The sequence below is a fragment of the Perna viridis genome, chromosome 10, assembly GCF_037379345.1.
Source record: "Perna viridis isolate PV_CMFRI_1.1 ecotype Kerala chromosome 10, ASM3737934v1, whole genome shotgun sequence".
Taxonomy (NCBI): Eukaryota; Metazoa; Mollusca; class Bivalvia; order Mytilida; family Mytilidae; genus Perna; species Perna viridis.
The window spans coordinates 40,105,200-40,122,707 of NC_142454.1; the positions used below are offsets into that span (position 1 = coordinate 40,105,200).

At 33.6% G+C, this 17,508-nt stretch overlaps 1 protein-coding gene across 4 annotated transcripts in view; it reads left to right on the plus strand.

Moving 5' to 3' along the window:
• LOC148605753 (cytoplasmic dynein 2 heavy chain 1-like) overlaps nucleotides 1-17,508 on the plus strand; it is a 73,366-nt gene that overhangs the window by 31,704 nt on the left and 24,154 nt on the right. For 3 of the 4 annotated variants that reach the window (XM_088550927.1, XM_088550928.1, XM_088550930.1), the window contains exons 36-52: nucleotides 801-930; nucleotides 1,804-1,959; nucleotides 2,637-2,735; nucleotides 3,642-3,662; nucleotides 5,778-5,944; nucleotides 6,394-6,640; nucleotides 7,115-7,266; nucleotides 7,862-8,006; nucleotides 9,022-9,292; nucleotides 10,928-11,077; nucleotides 11,442-11,674; nucleotides 12,154-12,376; nucleotides 12,782-12,924; nucleotides 13,903-14,151; nucleotides 14,523-14,660; nucleotides 15,945-16,219; nucleotides 16,535-16,658. In XM_088550927.1, coding sequence (XP_088407053.1) covers nucleotides 801-930; nucleotides 1,804-1,959; nucleotides 2,637-2,735; nucleotides 3,642-3,662; nucleotides 5,778-5,944; nucleotides 6,394-6,640; nucleotides 7,115-7,266; nucleotides 7,862-8,006; nucleotides 9,022-9,292; nucleotides 10,928-11,077; nucleotides 11,442-11,674; nucleotides 12,154-12,376; nucleotides 12,782-12,924; nucleotides 13,903-14,151; nucleotides 14,523-14,660; nucleotides 15,945-16,219; nucleotides 16,535-16,658 — 2,923 coding nt within the window. The remainder of the gene's footprint in view (nucleotides 1-800; nucleotides 931-1,803; nucleotides 1,960-2,636; nucleotides 2,736-3,641; nucleotides 3,663-5,777; nucleotides 5,945-6,393; nucleotides 6,641-7,114; nucleotides 7,267-7,861; nucleotides 8,007-9,021; nucleotides 9,293-10,927; nucleotides 11,078-11,441; nucleotides 11,675-12,153; nucleotides 12,377-12,781; nucleotides 12,925-13,902; nucleotides 14,152-14,522; nucleotides 14,661-15,944; nucleotides 16,220-16,534; nucleotides 16,659-17,508) is intronic. The other variant, XM_088550929.1, reaches the window with a different exon arrangement.

Here is a 17,508-nt window from a genome sequence, read left to right on the forward strand (position 1 = left end):
ACTTGTGCTTTGGTAAAAAAGTTCAATGCTGACAAAATTCTGTGAAATGTTGTTCATGGCAGTTTTTTGTTGTTGTTACTTCCATGGTAACATGAAAATTAAACTGTCATGATAACTTTATTTGAAGAACATAATAATAGGATTTAGAGGAGGATAATAAATTTAAAGCTGTCTAAAAGAAGATACATCACATTGGCAAAATGTTCAGGCGTTGGTTTCACAAAAAGTGGTAAGTGTGAAATTGATCGTAAATCATGACGTTACAATGCTATTTTAGTTTATGACGTCATTACTTACGATCAAATTTACACTTACGACTTTTTTTGAAATCAAGACCTGGTTTACCATAGCTTGCGCATCCTAATCAGATTGTAATCTCTTATTATGATTTTAATATGGTATAATTTACTGAATCTACCAAGAATGAAATATAAATGGCTGTAGTATTTCCAGATGTTGATAGTTACATGATTATTTAATTTCCTTCTACATTAAATCTGTGTTGAAAATTGCTGTCAATATCACATTATTTAGACGTCAATTATCTTACATCATCAAGTGAAACATAAGTGGATAAAGCAATTGATATTTGCAATAGATGGATTATTCAAAAGAATCGGAATTCAATACATTTTTTTTTGCTTACAATGAGAACACTAAGAATGACTGGTTATTTATATCAGTTTATACACTACTTCCTGATTCACAATTTTTAAGCCTGATAAGTTATCATCAATAAAAATTAATGACTTTTGACATGAATAACCCCATGAATTAATCATCAATATTTTTATCTCTAGTGATGAAGATACAGATGTGAAAGCATTAGTCAGCTCTTGGTTGAGTTCTCAGCCTGATGCAGAACAACAGATCTTATCAGGATGGATAGAAGACTACTTCTACAAGGCTGTCGACTGGGTACTTAAGAGGGTAAGATATTATTCTGCTGAATTCTTTTCATATCAATTTCAATATCGATAATTGTACATTTTGAACCTGTAATTTGATCCAGTTGGCTTACCCTACCAGTGCACCTTGTGCATGCTTCCAGTTTTTAATGGAGTCCAGGTTGGTCATTTACTTACGTTTCTTTGTACAAATTTTTTTGTTATTTTGCATGTTTTGATTATTTCGTGTTCTTTGTTGTGTGTGTCTGTTTTCCCAGTCTAGTCTTTATCTTTATAATATATTCTTTTGATTAAAGCTTGTATCTTGATTCCCTTTATAGCTTGGTTTCTCTTTAAACCCAACCCCTAAATTGAAAAAAATTATTCAGGACAGAAATTAGATGTCCTTGTTTAGGTATTGTAGTTAAAATTGTGGTATTCTAAATAGGAAATTATTGCACTTGATTATGGTGCAATAGTTATTTTTTTCAGAATGTGCACTATTTAAGGTTTATCTGTGCTTATAAGGATTAGGCTCATTTTTTTCAAGTCTCAAAAATATTGATTGCATTTCTGCCAAAAATTGGCTGCGTTAAATACTCACAGTATATAGATTCTGTAGTATTTATATTTTGTGTAACTTTTGCTCAGTATGAAAACCTAATAAAAGATTATACTGACATAAGGTAAAACTCATTAAAATATGAACCAGAAACAGACTTAAAGGTATGGAATTGATGCCTACTGTTGTAGTGTTTCTCTGGGAATTTAGTGCATAATCACAAATCTCTCCTTGTTCTTTAAAATGTATTCTGGAATCAAGGCATTTTAGGGAGTATATCCCCTTAAAACAGCTCTGAATGAAACACTGCTGTCGTAACTCATTCATTTAGAAAAAAATACCCTTCCATTACAGAGTGACTATGTAGTAGAGACCAGTTTGGTAGGATGTGTTTTGAATGGACTTTCACATCTACACAATGTGAGGAACAAGGCTCACTTTGCTGTGTGTCTTATCCATGGACTTGGAGGTAACCTCAATGAGTCGAGCAGAGAGGACTTTGCTAAAGAGGTTTGTTTAGTGAAATGCTTTTTCATGTGTATCTGTACAATATACATTTGTCTTCGTAAATAAGTCACAGATAATTGGGATTTAGTTATTTTAAACTAAATGGTCATTTTAATATGAGGATTTTGTGTGAAAATGCAAAATATGAGCTTTAATTTTCATCTTATTTGCATTTTTGGTAGTACTGAAAACATTGAAATTATTTCTGAATTAATCAGTACATATATGTATCATAATGGAACAATATTTATCTTCTATGCTATTATTGCCTACTGTACCTTCCACATTATGCCCTGTTTTTATTCCCTCAAAATTGTTGTTTGTCTGTCTGTCTGTCCATTCCCTAAAGGTTTCCAGATGATAACTTGAGAATGGATCAGTGACTTTTTTTAATAAACCTTGCACAGTTATTAAGTATCATAAAGTACAGGTCAAGAACAATTTTCTGCAATATCCAAAATGAATTTTTTAGTTAAGGCATTTTGAACATTTTGTCATCTCCATTTTTCACCATTATGTGATGGGCTATCACTTAACGTTCCATTAATATCCTATTTTTATTTACATAGAAAAAATAAAATATATAAATACAGAAAGATACCTGATAAAAAAGTTGTGTTTTATACTGTACTAATCATTCCTAAGGCAAATGCAGTAAAACTGTACCAATATTTTCTCAGATGTTTGCCCTGACCCAGGAGCAGCCACCAGACAGCAGACGGCCATTAGATACATACTATGATGAGAACATGGGACGTCTGATGACTTACACAATGGAGGTAAGAGGATTTAGGGGTCATGTTATATCCCTACTTTTTTTATTTTGATAGGGATAAAAGAATTAATTCACTGTGAAAGTACTATAGTTCATGGGGTACTTAATTTTATGGATTTCGTGGGTTAGGTAAATCACAAAATTTGATTCCCATCGAAAAGGATTATTTACTTTAAATTGTATGACAGAATCATCAAAACCACGAATTCAAGAATCCACAAACTTATGCGTTTCGCCTAAACCCTGAAAATTGATACCCATGAATATAAGTACTCTCACAATACTTATTTACTCCTCTCTGCCCACAAAAGATTGTCCGACTATCTGTTTCTTGTAAGCACAACTCCTAAACTCATCTTGGGAATTTGATAAATTTTTAAAAGAAGGATGATATTATGAAGAGTAATCACTAGGGTCTGATGCTTGCAAGGGGAGAGAATCCAACTTAAGTTTTACATATTTAGTTACCAAGCATAAGTAAGAATATTCATTCTGCTAAAAATATTTCTGTGTATTACTGAATATTTTGGAATTATGAAATTTTTGTTGGGAGGTCTTTATCCTTTCAGTCACAATTTTTGTACATAAATAACCTGCAAAATTTATTTGTGAAATTTTTTAAGACATTTAGACATCTGACTGTAAAATTTAGGGCAATACTAAATGTTTGACCAAAAAAAAAAACCCAAAAATACTATCCTGCAAATTTCCACACTTTCAATACTTGCCAACTGAACAGTACTTTTCAAGTTTTTGGAAGTAAGTGATACCACTGATCAGCAATACATTAGTTGTTGGGCCATTACACTATTTCACATTTCAAGGCATAGTTTGTTTACTATAGAGATAGAATTTGTTTAGCTTTATGTTTTCGTGTTTCCATGTCATGTTTGTAATGCCTGCTTTACAGGTTGAAGCATTTCAGAATGGGGTATGATATTGTAATTGCTTGATATTTATAGTTAGCAAGTTACATGATATTGTTATCATTTTAGTTAGTTCAGAATTAGAGTTTATATAGTGCCAAGACATTTATAGATTCCCCATATATAGTATATACTGTATATGCTACTATACTGTTAACTAGTTCGGTAAAATATCTAAGTGCAACAAAATTTTATGACACTGAGAAACAAAGTCCCAGGGCCTATTCTAGAGGGAGAATTCAGCAAAAAACTTCTCCTTGATTGTTCTCACTTCTCCCATTTGTCTCTTACGGGGAGAAGTTTCTGTAATAGATTACATAGTCAAAAATGTCAGTATTGTTATTTTTTAAACAGAGTTTACTAAAACTTCACCATGTCATTGATGTCTTGATTAGGCCCTGAAGTCTTTCCTCATGCATGAATTTGTAAGTGAAAAACATAAAATTGGAAAAAAAGTGAAAAAATCTTAATAATATTTAATATACTTTGTTTCAGATGAAGGTATATTTCTGACGAATTGCATGTCATGTGTTGTTCACGAACAAACTCCTAATTTAGTACTTTTCATCAGAAATAGACCTTTTCTTGTTAAATGCTGGACAATCGATAGGCATGTATGATATTCACTTCCCCAAAGATAGGTCTTTGGGTAGAATGAAAGATTTTAACTTGTGGAAGTGCATATAATTGAGCATGCTGACATCAGCCCGCCTGCAGGCTGCAGTTAACAAGAAAAGGTTTATTGTTTAGTGCCAGAATATGTCCAAAGATAACTGCTTAATTTACTTGCATGTATGATTGAGAAGAATAGACCATCTTTTTCTTAAAGATTGAGGAGAAATCATTTCTAATTATAGACCATCACATAGAATGTTACTATACATATTGATTACAGCATGGCTACATGTATAAATTAGATTTTCTATCAAATTATTCCCTTACCTCCATAAATTTCTGGTAAAATTATTTTGCATGGCATTTAGTGACACAAAAACAACATTTCTAATGTGTGTGTAATAACAATTACTCATTTCAAAAATAAAGAATATAAAGAAGTTATTTCACTTCATCGTCTTATTTAGTTATTATGCTCAGCATTAAAAAAAAAGTGGTTGACAAGGATTTTTATACTTTCAGTCATATGGTAACCTTATATGGAAATCAAGTCATGTGATGTAAATTATATCAATCTTTTTTTTTTTAAAATGTACCACATTTCCCCAAAATGTTTACTAAATACATATGGCTAGCATAGGTGCATTTTTTTTTATTAAAACTGCTCTGAAGTGAGAGAAGTGTCAAACATGAATGAAGAGCTAAAGCAAGGAATGTTATCTTTTTTATTTCATATTTTGATGTATACCATTATGCCCACTGTAAAAATAATGAAAAGATGAGCCAGCAAAAATTAAAATACATTTACAATATGGTTTTTATAGCAAGTTAAAAAGTTAACTTCAGGGGAAGAGTTGATCATTGAATGATCATTACCTGATGAACTGTTTTTTTTTTTTTTTTTTGCCTGGACAGTTGACTTGAGTAGACCACTGTAGGAAATTTAAACTTTTATCAAACATAGATTCTCATTCTAAGGAGTGATAGAACATTAATTATTGCATAGATAGAGTGATTTACCGATTGCTCATAGTGTAATTTTTTTTTATAATTCACACTGTGAAATAAATTCAGTAATTTCACTATCGGGCTTTCTCCCACCACAACGTCACAACATGAATATCAATCCACGGTTCACAAAATTTTTAATTTGTGTTGAAAATAACAATGAATAATGGCAGAAATCTATATAATAAATAGGATAATCAATTGGTTATCATGAATAACCAAAATATGATCACTCATGCCAAGAACACTTTAAGATTTAACTCACATACTCGTTAAATCTAGCCATTCTTCGGCACTCATGGTCATATTTTGGTTATTCACTTTACCAATTAATTATCCTATTAATCTTCTTGTCAATTGTACAATTAACTACTGTCGACAGTTCAACAAGGTAATGGACATTCAGTCAAAGGAGAACTAACTCTTTTCTTTGAGTTAACCGTTATATTGGCTGTAAACAATGTTTCATCATATGTTTACAATTTCCACTATTACAGAGTTCTACAGATCTATCAGCAGACAACTTTACAGCCAGCTCCTCAGCCTCCTTGCCTGTCATTAGGACAGCTGATGTACAGAAAAATCTGGACTACTTTGCTCCCTGGCTACAGCCTGACAACAAACAGCCATTCATCCTTGTGGGTCCTGAGGGTTGTGGCAAGGAGTAAGTACATGTATGAGGCAAAGTTGACTGGAGTCTTCCATGGGGCAGAAATCTACAAATTCAGTCTGACTGTCTTTCTGTCCTTATTTCCATTTTAAAATTATTTGGTTTCTGTCAATGGATAATGTGACTTAATAGATTTGAACTAAACTTGTACTGATGTCTGTAATTGGTTTCTGCAATATAACTTAAGTTTGTCTTGTAGGATTTGAATGACACAGATGGAATCTTTGTGACATGGAAGAATGGGTGCATGAAACAGTACCTGTGAAATTTTGAATTTTTACACTATAATACCCTAATCATTTTTTGAAACAATGAAAATCCATACCTATGAATATGTTTACTGGAAAGAATCCAGGGAAAGTATGTTCATTTGTTTACAGTAACTGATAATGAAAATTTGTTACATGTTGTTTTTGAGTGGGTTTTTTTATCTTTTTTTTCAGAATGCTGTTGAAACATTGCTTTGAGCAACTCAGATCAACCCAGATTGCCATAGTCCATTGTTCTGCTCAGACCAACCCAACCCATGTTCTACAGAAGTTGGGCCAGACCTGTATGGTCCTAAACACTAACACTGGCAGGGTCTATAGACCAAAAGATTGTGAGAGACTGGTGCTGTACCTCAAGGATATCAACCTGCCCAAACCAGACAAGTGGGGCACTTGTCAATTGATTGCCTTTTTACAACAGGTAATGTATGGAGTGAAATTAATTTTAACAAGCCACCATTTAAATTCAAAAGGGCTTATAGTAGTAGTTTTTTTAATCAACAAACACGACTATCAATTAGTCATTGTAAATCCCAACAAAATTTTGGGTTATATAGAAATCACCCTGCTTCTTTTTTGTTGGTCTGTACACTTATTTTGTAAGCATAACTCCTAAACCACCCAAATGATTTTAATGAAATTTCATAGGAATATAAGGCATCATATTTAGAACGTGCTTGAAGGAAGTAAGTTATTATTTGATGCCTGGAGTTGGACACATGATGCCATTGTGCATCATATTTTTTGTGGTTATATTTGAATGACTTCTGGGGTTTCATATATTGTTTCTGGGGAGGGGATCAGGGATATTGTCTTGTGAGCATTGTTAGAAGTTTTCTGATTTCTTCTTTAACATGATATTTTTTTTCAAAAGAGCATATTCTGTATTTTACAGGTTGTTACCTACAATGGTTTCTATGACCATAATTTGGAATGGGTTGGACTAGAAGGAGTGCAGATAGTAGCCAGTATGAATGCTGGTACTGGGTTGGGACGACACAGGCTTACATCTAGATTTACATCAGTTGTTAGAATCTGTTCTATTGGGTGAGTGATTTATTTTCTATTGAGTGGGTGATCTATGTAATGAAAACGATAGATATGAAAATATGTTGTAGGAAGAGTGAATAGCTACACACAAAAAACCCAGTAAGTGATATAGTTAAACCTTCAACATAAAACTTAACTCATTCTGATTGGAAATCCCACTGTAAAAATAAACAGTTAACTACAAATTTCCAATTACTAGTAAAAAATTACGCTGTACTGATGAAAGAATATTTAAAGATCAACTATTTGCCAAACCTCTAATCACATTCATGTTATAAGCACTTAACGCATTGTGGAATGATCATATTCCCCACACCACAAAGTTCCATTAGGTATGTTTTTGACCTGTCTATCAGTTCTCCTTTTGTCTTTGCACATCCTCTATAACTACTGAACAGAATTTAATGAAATATGGTATGTAGTAAGGAGACAATATGTAGTTGTGTAAATTTTGTGGGAGTTATACCCCTTTGTACTGAGTTTCCTGAAGTACTTTTAAAATTATTATATGTCATGACTATGAATTCTAGTTTAAAGAGATTTAAAAGAATCAAGAATCATTAACTAAGTTCTAACACTGTCTTAACTTCAGCTACCCAAGCAAAGACCAGTTACAGACTATCTATTCATCCTACCTGACACCCATACTACACAAACAGCTGAGGAAACATCCAGTCTGGGGGAGTGGATCTAAAATCCATGCCCTGGCTGGCTCCATGGTTCAACTCTATGATCAGGTAAGGTATACTTGAAGAAAAATGCTGAAACGTGCCACTAATTATAGTTCTATATTTGTAACATCCACACTCTTCATTTGGTACAAATTTGTGTAGTATTCAGTCAGACCACATACAAGATATTTTGTGCAACATACATGGCTTGCTTAAAAGTAAAAAGACTTAAAAGGATAAAAACTCGCATTTTGAAATATTGGACATTAACAATGTTTAATACTGCTATTAGATTTTTCTCAAAATTGTAAAAAATTAAATGACATTTTTGACTAAATTGTCAAAATAGCAATAGGTTTTTAATTTACAACAAAATTTAAACTTCTGTAGAAAATTTAGATGTTCTAATATAATATCTTTTTTTTTTTAAACAAGTAAAATATTATAAAACCACAAACTTGCAGAAAAAAATTATACCAATTTAGAATAAAGGGAGTGGTAAGTTTCAATCTTACTGTACATTATAGGGACTTCAGCAATGTCCTGCAAATGTAAATCTTCTGTCAAACTATCAATGGTTCAAAATCCTTCTGTTGGAAGTTACATATTTTGGAAACGACGTATGCATTATGCATGACTTATGTGTTGTATGGAATCTCACATATTCCGATTTGTCAAGAGAGTAATCAAGGGAACCAAGATTCTAGCAGAAATCAAAAGAATGTAATCCAGGGACAAAGACCTGACATGGAAAACAGAAATACACAACAAGACATGGAAAACAGACAATCACAACAAAGAACATAAAGTAACTAAAATAGTACATACGAAGTAACAAAAGTAAATGAGCAACTTGGACTACACTAAAAACTGGGAACATGGACCAGGTGCACCAGTAGGGTAAGCATCCTCTGCTTTTCTGTAGATACATATCATGTGTTATAGGGACTTTCCATTGGTCGAGACATCAGCAATTTAACAAGATAACGATGCATTATCAGTAAAATTAAATATAATTTGAGTACAAATAGCTCAATTCCTCATAGGCTTAGTCTAAAATCATAGTATTGTTGAATTTTAGTTGAAGTCCAGATTTACTGTGGATGACTACAGTCACTATCTGTTCACGCCACGAGACCTGACCAACTGGTGCCTCAGTCTTCTTAGGTATGACCTTAACGCAGGGGCCAAGGAGGGATCCAGTGACCATCTTTTGGAGGTCTGGGCCTATGAGGCCCGTAGACTGTTTAGGGACAAGATTGTTGGCACAGAGGGACTGAACAAGTTTGACAGTATATTGATGTCCGTGGTCAGGTCTGACTGGTCGTCAAACATCTTTGATTCCTTGGACAGTAAGTTCTTTGTCTGCTTTGAATACTTGATGTGTTTTATTTTGATAATAAAATAGATTATTGAGGATATATAGTGTTTCATACAGTATTTGTACAGTGTACCATGATACCGTAAAGCAGGTAATATATGGGGTGTTAATTTTGGCATATTTTAGCGATCTGTCATAAAACGCCAAATTTAATTCCACATAATATTTTCTCTTGGCCTAGGTATTTAGTGCACTACTTATCATCCACCAAAATTAGAAACACAAAAAATATTTTCGTATACATTGCCAAATTTTACATCCACCAAAATAATTCGCCATATGGTACACACAGCAAAATTCACAACAGTACAAGTTGGGTCTCAATGAGTACCACACTGAAAAGAATGACAAACATATACAGTCGACTCCACTTAATCGCATATCGCTTAATTGCATATTTCGGTTATTAGCATAATTTTCTCCTGCACATAACCATTTCCTATTATTCTATTAAGGAAAAAATCGCTTATTTGCATAGGCCTTGGAGGTGCATTTCGGTTTATTGCATAGAGAATTTTGCCTCGTCCAGGTAAAGACAGGTTTTCCCAAATTCTATTTTAAGCCTTCGGGTCATAAATATGTCAATCATATTTATTGTTGTAAAAACTAGATTATCATCAATCAGGAGGTGTTAATAATGGATTAAAAAATCATGGACATAAAAGACAATATAAATGATTTCTAATTACAATAAAATAAACAAGCACCTAGGTGAACAATGACTTCTGACGACATGCCGAACATCACCTTATGATGCGGCTTGAGGTTCGGCTTGGGGTATTTTTTGTCCCTATTTAAATTCTTCCGACTACAAATGATTATCAATGTAAATTTAATTTTCTTTAATGAGCTGAACAGTTTTGAGTGAGCTTGGGTTACTAGGCATAAATATCATACGAAAATTAAAAGTCATTCATTCAGTACAATGTCTAATGAAATTCAACTACCCTAAGGTGCCCCATACTATCCACTCTTCATAGGAATATATCGAGGTCAATGACGCGTATAATACACAACTATCAGTGTACAGTGAACAGAGGAATAAAAACACACAGACCATTTCAAAAGCCCAAAAACTGCAAACATTGATGATTATTAAACTGAATCCTGCCTGAAATATGAAATATGGGATTTGTTTTCGTAGAAAGGTCAGGAAATTACTTGACTATTTATAGATGAGAAACACGTGGTTTTACTTATAAATTCACACAGCGTAAAGAAGGTCAATAAACAAGACAAACACAATATATATTATTATTTATTGATAAAAGAACAATACAATGAGAAGGTCTATAACAATTAAATACCAGATCAGAAATGTTGAACAGTGATATCCCTGGTTGATCCACAGTATTGTCGTCTTACCTGAACTCGCACTTCCGGTAAAATCGTAATTTCGGTTATAAGAATAGCCCGGTTATTTGCATAATTTTCACTGGCAAATAGGCTATGCAATTAAGCGGAATCTACTGTAATAGGAAAAACAGGGTCAATAATGGATATTAGATTCTTGAAAGAAGTTTTTTGTGATGTGCTTTGCTGGTCTTACTGCTATATTTTGCCACTATCTGAATGTAATTTATTTTTTTTAATTTTATAACTTCAGATGATTTCTTTGTTACCTGGGGAGCTAGATCTGAATCAGGTGCACCCTCAGTAGCAGCTGGTGCACCATTACCACCCATGGGAAAGCCACTTGGTAAACTCTCCAGTGAAGATCTGGTGGCTGTTATTGAAAGAGGATTGAAAATATACAGTATGTTTTTAAGCATTTTGACCTTTAGTTTGTTAGTTTTTTTGTTTTGTTTTGTTTTTTATTGTGGTGTGGACTGGGAGGGTACCAAATATTGATTTTACATGTACATTTAAATGTAAGGCTCAAGACAAAAAGGCTTTGAATTTTTGATTGTATGGTACTTAGGAATCACAATGTCTGTCTGTCTGTCCATCTTCTGTTCTCTATTCTTGGGCAGGGGATCACTGGTGGATCCATTCCATTCTTTTGGTAAAAGGCCTGGAATCCCCATCTTATCCACCTCACTCATTTCTAAAAGGAAGAAAATGATATTAGGCACTTAGAAAAAAGATATATTTAATAATATTTTTTAAAATCCCGACAGGCAGAGAAAACAGAGACTTAGACATCTTGATCTTTAAAGAGGTTCTAGACCACATGGCACGAGTTGACAGGGTGTTGACAAAACCAGGAGGATCTCTGTTGATGGCAGGACAGAGTGGGGCTGGACGTAGGACAGCAGTTCTACTTGTGGCCAACATGCATCAGATGCAGCTCTACTCTCCTAAAGTGTTCAGAGGGTACAGCATGAAGCAGTTTAAGAATGATCTCAAACATGTAAGGACTTGTATATGTATAGGGTATGTAAGTCTCGCCACTTGACTCCATAGGTTCACAAGGATGGGTTAGAGACTACTCTTCAAATGCATGGAAATTTATCATTTTCAGAGGGTTGAGTTTGATATGAAAAGTGAAACATCTTTTACTGCTTAAATTATAAACAGAAATCAGCACTCCGTAATCATAACAGCTCAGTCATTTGATGACAGCAGCTAAGTTAATGTGTTATAATCTCTTCAGTTCAAATCTGATTTTTTTTCTGCTTTAAAGTGGAATTCGGCTTTTCCAAATCCAAATTTTACCTTTATGACTCTTTTTTTAATGTATATTTACTTCTGAATTTTGTCAATTTCTGCTTTGTTTGTTGACGTAAAATCAGGGCTGTCAGTTACTTTTTGATGTTTAAGAGGTACAACAAACAAATGAAGAAATGGATTACTCTCATCTGATGACCAATAATTTTTTTTTTATTACAGGTGATGCAGTTGGCAGGTATTGAAGGAGAACAGGTTTTACTGCTGTTGGAGGACCATCAGTTTATAGAGCCCCAGTTTCTGGAGATGATAAATAGTCTCCTTTCTAGTGGAGAAGTTCCTGGACTCTATACACCAGAGGAACTAGACCCTATTCTTGGACCACTTAGAGATATGGCCTCTGAGGCTGGGTTTAGAGGGACCATGGTCAACTATTTTGCTGCAAGTAAGTACTGTTTTATTTTAAAAGATGAAAAATAATACAGCGGATAAGTGTGAGATTCAAATTTCAACTCTCTTTCACATTTCATTGAAATCCTTAACTTTGTCAAAGTATTAGTCTAAGTAAATACATATTTATCCAATTTCAAAACTTGGAAACATGACATTTTAAGACTTTTCAAGATTAAGACTTTTTTGGGAGAAATTATGAAATTTAGCTATTGAACTTCCATATATGTTGGCTATTGCCTCAATGTGCTAGTCTGTAAAAATTTGGTTTGATCATATGCCAAGCATATTGCTTTGTATGATCAATTGCTTCATTTATGAATTGTATAAAATATCTACCAATTGACCATGCATTTCAACTAGTTATTTGATTTAATAAGTTAATTACTTTTTTTCCCAGGAATTAAGTGTAACCTCCATGTTGCCCTCATTATGGACTGTACAAATACTAAGTTTACTATGAACTGTGAAAGTAACCCAGCATTGTACAAGGAATGTGCTGTTCAATGGATGGAGGGGTGGAGCAGGGATAGCATGATTAAGGTAGGTAGGAATGGAGCAGAGACAACAGGATTAAGGTAAAAGGTGGATGGGGGTGGTCAGGTAGGAATAGCATGATTAAGGAAGGGATGGGGTAGAGATAGCCTGATAAAGATACAATTTGGGCAGAGGTTGGGTTCAGGCAGGGGTAGCATAATTAAGGTAGGTAGGGAAAGAACAGGAGTAGCATGATAAAGGTAGGGAGTGGGACAGGTATAGCATGAGTAAGGTAAGGAGTGGGGCAGCAATAGCATGATTAAGGTAGGGATTATGGCAGATATAGCATGAGTAAGGTAGGGAGTTAGGGAGTGGGGCAGCGATAGCATGATTAAGACACAGAAAAAATAAAATCACTATTATTCTAAGGTTGTTCTTGAGTTTCTATGAGACCTATGATTGCAGTATGATGAAAAGATTAAAAATTATTACATAAATTATAAATAATGAGGAATAAATGAAGACTGAAACAGCACTGTATTGAGCAACATGAACTTGCAATGTCAACTAATTTTGAATGACCTACTTTTTGGAACTGAGTGACCAGAGAAAGTAAAAGTAGGTCATATGAACATTATTAAGGTATGCAAGAATGATAATGTATTTAAGAATTGGCAATAATAAAAATTTTGTCTATTGAAAAATAACATAAATTTTCCATGTGCATATTGTTTACTGCGCAAAGTGCAATAAACAAAATATGCACATGGAAAATTTTTGTTATTTTTCAGTAGACAAAATTTTTGTCATTGCCAATTCTTATAAATTAATTTTAAAACATATTTTTACCTTTAAACATGAGAAAAGTAGCACTGAATTTAACTGAATAGGGGCGTGTCAATATTTTTTTTATCCATTGAGAAATAACAAAATTATTTTAACTAATCAGATTACAGTATTTATCTCAAATTAATTTATAAGATTATGTGAACAAATTCACATTGTATTTTGTTCTGGTGTAAAAACTATCTGAACTATTGTCAGGTACCCTACATGCTGTTGACAAAACCACCAAAGATAGAGGGCGCTTCTATAGGTGCTGAGAAGAAAGGCCATAAAAGGAAATTATCAGGGGGAGAGGAACTTCTAAAATGTTTCTTACATGTGCATGAACATTGTGCCCAACTTGGGTTAGGTGCAACACCTCGTAGGTACATAGCTTTCCTGAATACATACAATCAGGTGTACCAGAATAAGAAGAGTGGTATTGAGAGGAGACAACACCATTTACAGGTAAGTTTAAGTGTGTGTTTATCAGAACTTTCCAGAATCCTGCTTAATCTGACACTTTAATTGACTATGAAAGGCATAATTTGAGAAATGGTCATCACAAGTTCATTTTTTATGCTAGTAAGCCCTGTGCCAATATAAGACTGAGAAATACAAAACAATAGAATGACATCATACAATTTTTATATGGTTGGAATAAAATTGCAGTCCTATACTGTACACATATTGATTTTTGCATTTCTGTCAGTTAAGTGAATATATTTGTGGCTATCAATTTTCTTGATTTCAGAAATGTGTTTTATATTGTTAAAAGTCAATTTTGCAGGTACTTTGTACTATATCATCATTAAGTAACGTTATTTTTTCCTTGAAAGGCTGGTGTGAGCAAACTGAACGAAGCCAAACAGCTGGTAGATGAATTGAAGAGAAAAGCAGCTGAACAGAGTCAACTCCTTGCTGTCAAACAATCAGAAGCTGATAATGCACTAAAGGAGATTACAATCAGCATGCAGGTAACACATTATATCCTGCAATGAGGGAATTTGTTAAACAAATAAAGGTATGCGGTTATTTTTTTGCTGTATCCGTACATTAGCAGGTTATCGACTTTCTGGCTCCTCCCACTCACGTGATCGGCAGAATTACTTTTTTCTGGTATGCGTAAATTAATCATGGCTGCCACCATAGGTACGATATAAACAAATTGCGATTGCGTATCTGGTTAATCTTTTTTTTTTGCTGTTTTTTTTTTCGTTTTCATCTGAATGATCACATCTTCAATAATTTTCGACAATGTACCTATATTGTATATATATGTATGTATCATCTAAACTAATTCATGGTTTATTTCCTTAATTGCTATTGCTTCAAGTGTGGGAGGTCTTCGGTTCGATCCCCAGCTGAGTCTAACCAAAAACTTTAAAATTTGTAGTTACTGCTTCTCCACCAAGCACAAGGTATTTTAGGAGATAGAAAGACCACTGGTTGGCGCTGGTAGTCAGAAAAATGTATCTGAGATGGATGCCTATCTGTGGGCTGTTGTTTCTGTGTGCTAGCACAATAATTTTAATACTTCCTCTATGACTTGTTCCTTTGCATTCACAATTAGACAGCTTCTGTGGTCTTGTAGTAGCATGCTGCCCCCTAATGATGGAGGTTTGGCCATAGTAGGGTAAAAAAAACTGAAGTCATTAATTGTCTGCCAAGCATGTACATAGCATATATTAAAGACATCTTATCATTGTTAGAGGGCAATGGTGTATCTGTGTGAAGGCTGTTGCTTCTGTGAGCTAGTGATAAAAAAATCCTCTCAGTGTGTAGAACTAGTACAAAGCAGCAGTCCTTTTCACAAAAAATTGTAAGTGTTAAATTGATCATAATATATGATGTCATAATTTATCAAAGTATTGTGAAATCATAATTTACAACTAGATTTACTCTTACTATTTTTTTGTGAAAAGGGCTGCAGGATCTGTTTATGGAGGTAGACCTGGGGTAAGGGACATAACTCTTACAAATCACTGGAACATTTGTATTCAATATTTTACATCAATCTCATGCAAGCATCAAAATGACTTGGACTGATTTCATTCTGTTTCAAAGGAAAGCTTGTTAGGCTTTGGTGAAATTGAATATGATACAAACTTATCACTAATTTAAAGAGTTATGTCCCTTACCCTAGGTCTACCTCCTTAATTGATCAAACAATTTCTTCCTGTCAGCATGTATTATATCTGCCATAGGATATAAAACTGTAGTCAATTAATCAATCATTCTCAATGAAATTTTAATATTAGAATGCAGGAGATCAGAAGAATGAGATGGAGGTCCTGAGAGGACAAGCAGCAGAGGAGGATAAGGTACTACAGAGGAGGAAAAAGGATATTGACGTTGAACTGAAGGAGGTAGAGCCTCTTGTCAATGAGGCTAAAGCAGCTGTTGGGAATATCAAACCTGAGTCTCTTAGTGAAATCAGGTCATTGAGAGCACCTCCTGATGTCATTAGAGATATCTTGGAGGGAGTTTTGAGGTTGATGGGTATATTTGATACCTCATGGGTGAGCATGAAGAGGTTAGTTGTTTTGTATTTTTATGTAAATAAGCAAAATTTTATTTCACCTATTGAACCTTTATAAGTCAATTTTAAGTTATCAGGATATTGTAATTTTCAATGCGAATGCACTTTATTATTTTTTCTTTTGGAGGGGGTGGCAGTGAGGTATCAGAAAAGTTCTGTATTGATTATGTTCAAAATTCCTAAATGTGAGTTTTAATAATTGTGATAACAAATCAGTCACACTTTTCACTATAATAAAAACATCATAAAAGTTTTAAAATTTACAGTATTAAGCCCACTGTACAATTATGGTTATTATCTCCCTTTCAGTTTCTTGGCTAAGAGAGGTGTGAAGGATGAGATCCAGACATTTGATGCCAGAAACATTAGCCCTGAAATCAGGAAAAGTGTTGAAGACCTGCTGAGAAAGAACAAAGACTCATTTGAACAGAGGGTATAAACTTTTATAAACATTTATTGGAAGATTTATTTCGTTTGGTATGATCACTGGTGTGACAGTCGTGTCAAAAATGCAAATTAAATATTAAGTAGCATTCCACATAAGAATCATGCAAAATCTTATTCATGGTTGGAAAGCCTACATATTTTTATTTTTGATATTTTGTTTAAAATGTCATAGTAAACAGAAAGTAACATGCAGTTTTTCATACAACCCATGTTCATAGGAGATAAAAATTATATAGAATGCACTGTAGATTTCAAAATTAAGGGAGATAACTCTGTAAATGACACTCAAATACAATAGAATCTAGTGGTTTTTCTATGTTGATTATCGAAGAGCAGGCAGATATGGCTGAATAATTACACATTTCACAACATAGACCCATAAGACAACTTAAATACAAAAATTAAAATATGTAGCCTTTTCTGGGGTGTATCATATTTTTCAGATTTTGCATGATTCTTACAAAGACTGCTACTTTAAAAATTTCAGGCCATCAGAAATTATGTGTTCTTTGCATTTGAAATCACATTTTGGTTATTACTGTGAAAGTATTTTAATTCATGGAAACCAATTTTCGTGGATCAGGGAAGAAACACAAGTTTTTGAAGTTTCAGTATACACATCAATGAAAATCTCCTTTTTGTTGGGAACCAAATTTCATGGTTTGGCCTACCCATGAAAACCATGAACAATAGTACTTCAACAGTAACTCTTTCCAAGCTTTTATCCTATAAATACTTTGTGGTACCCCACGTACAATAGTACTTCCACAGTAACTCTTTCCAAGCTTTTATCCTATAAATACTTTGTGGTACCCCACGTACAATAGTACTTCCAC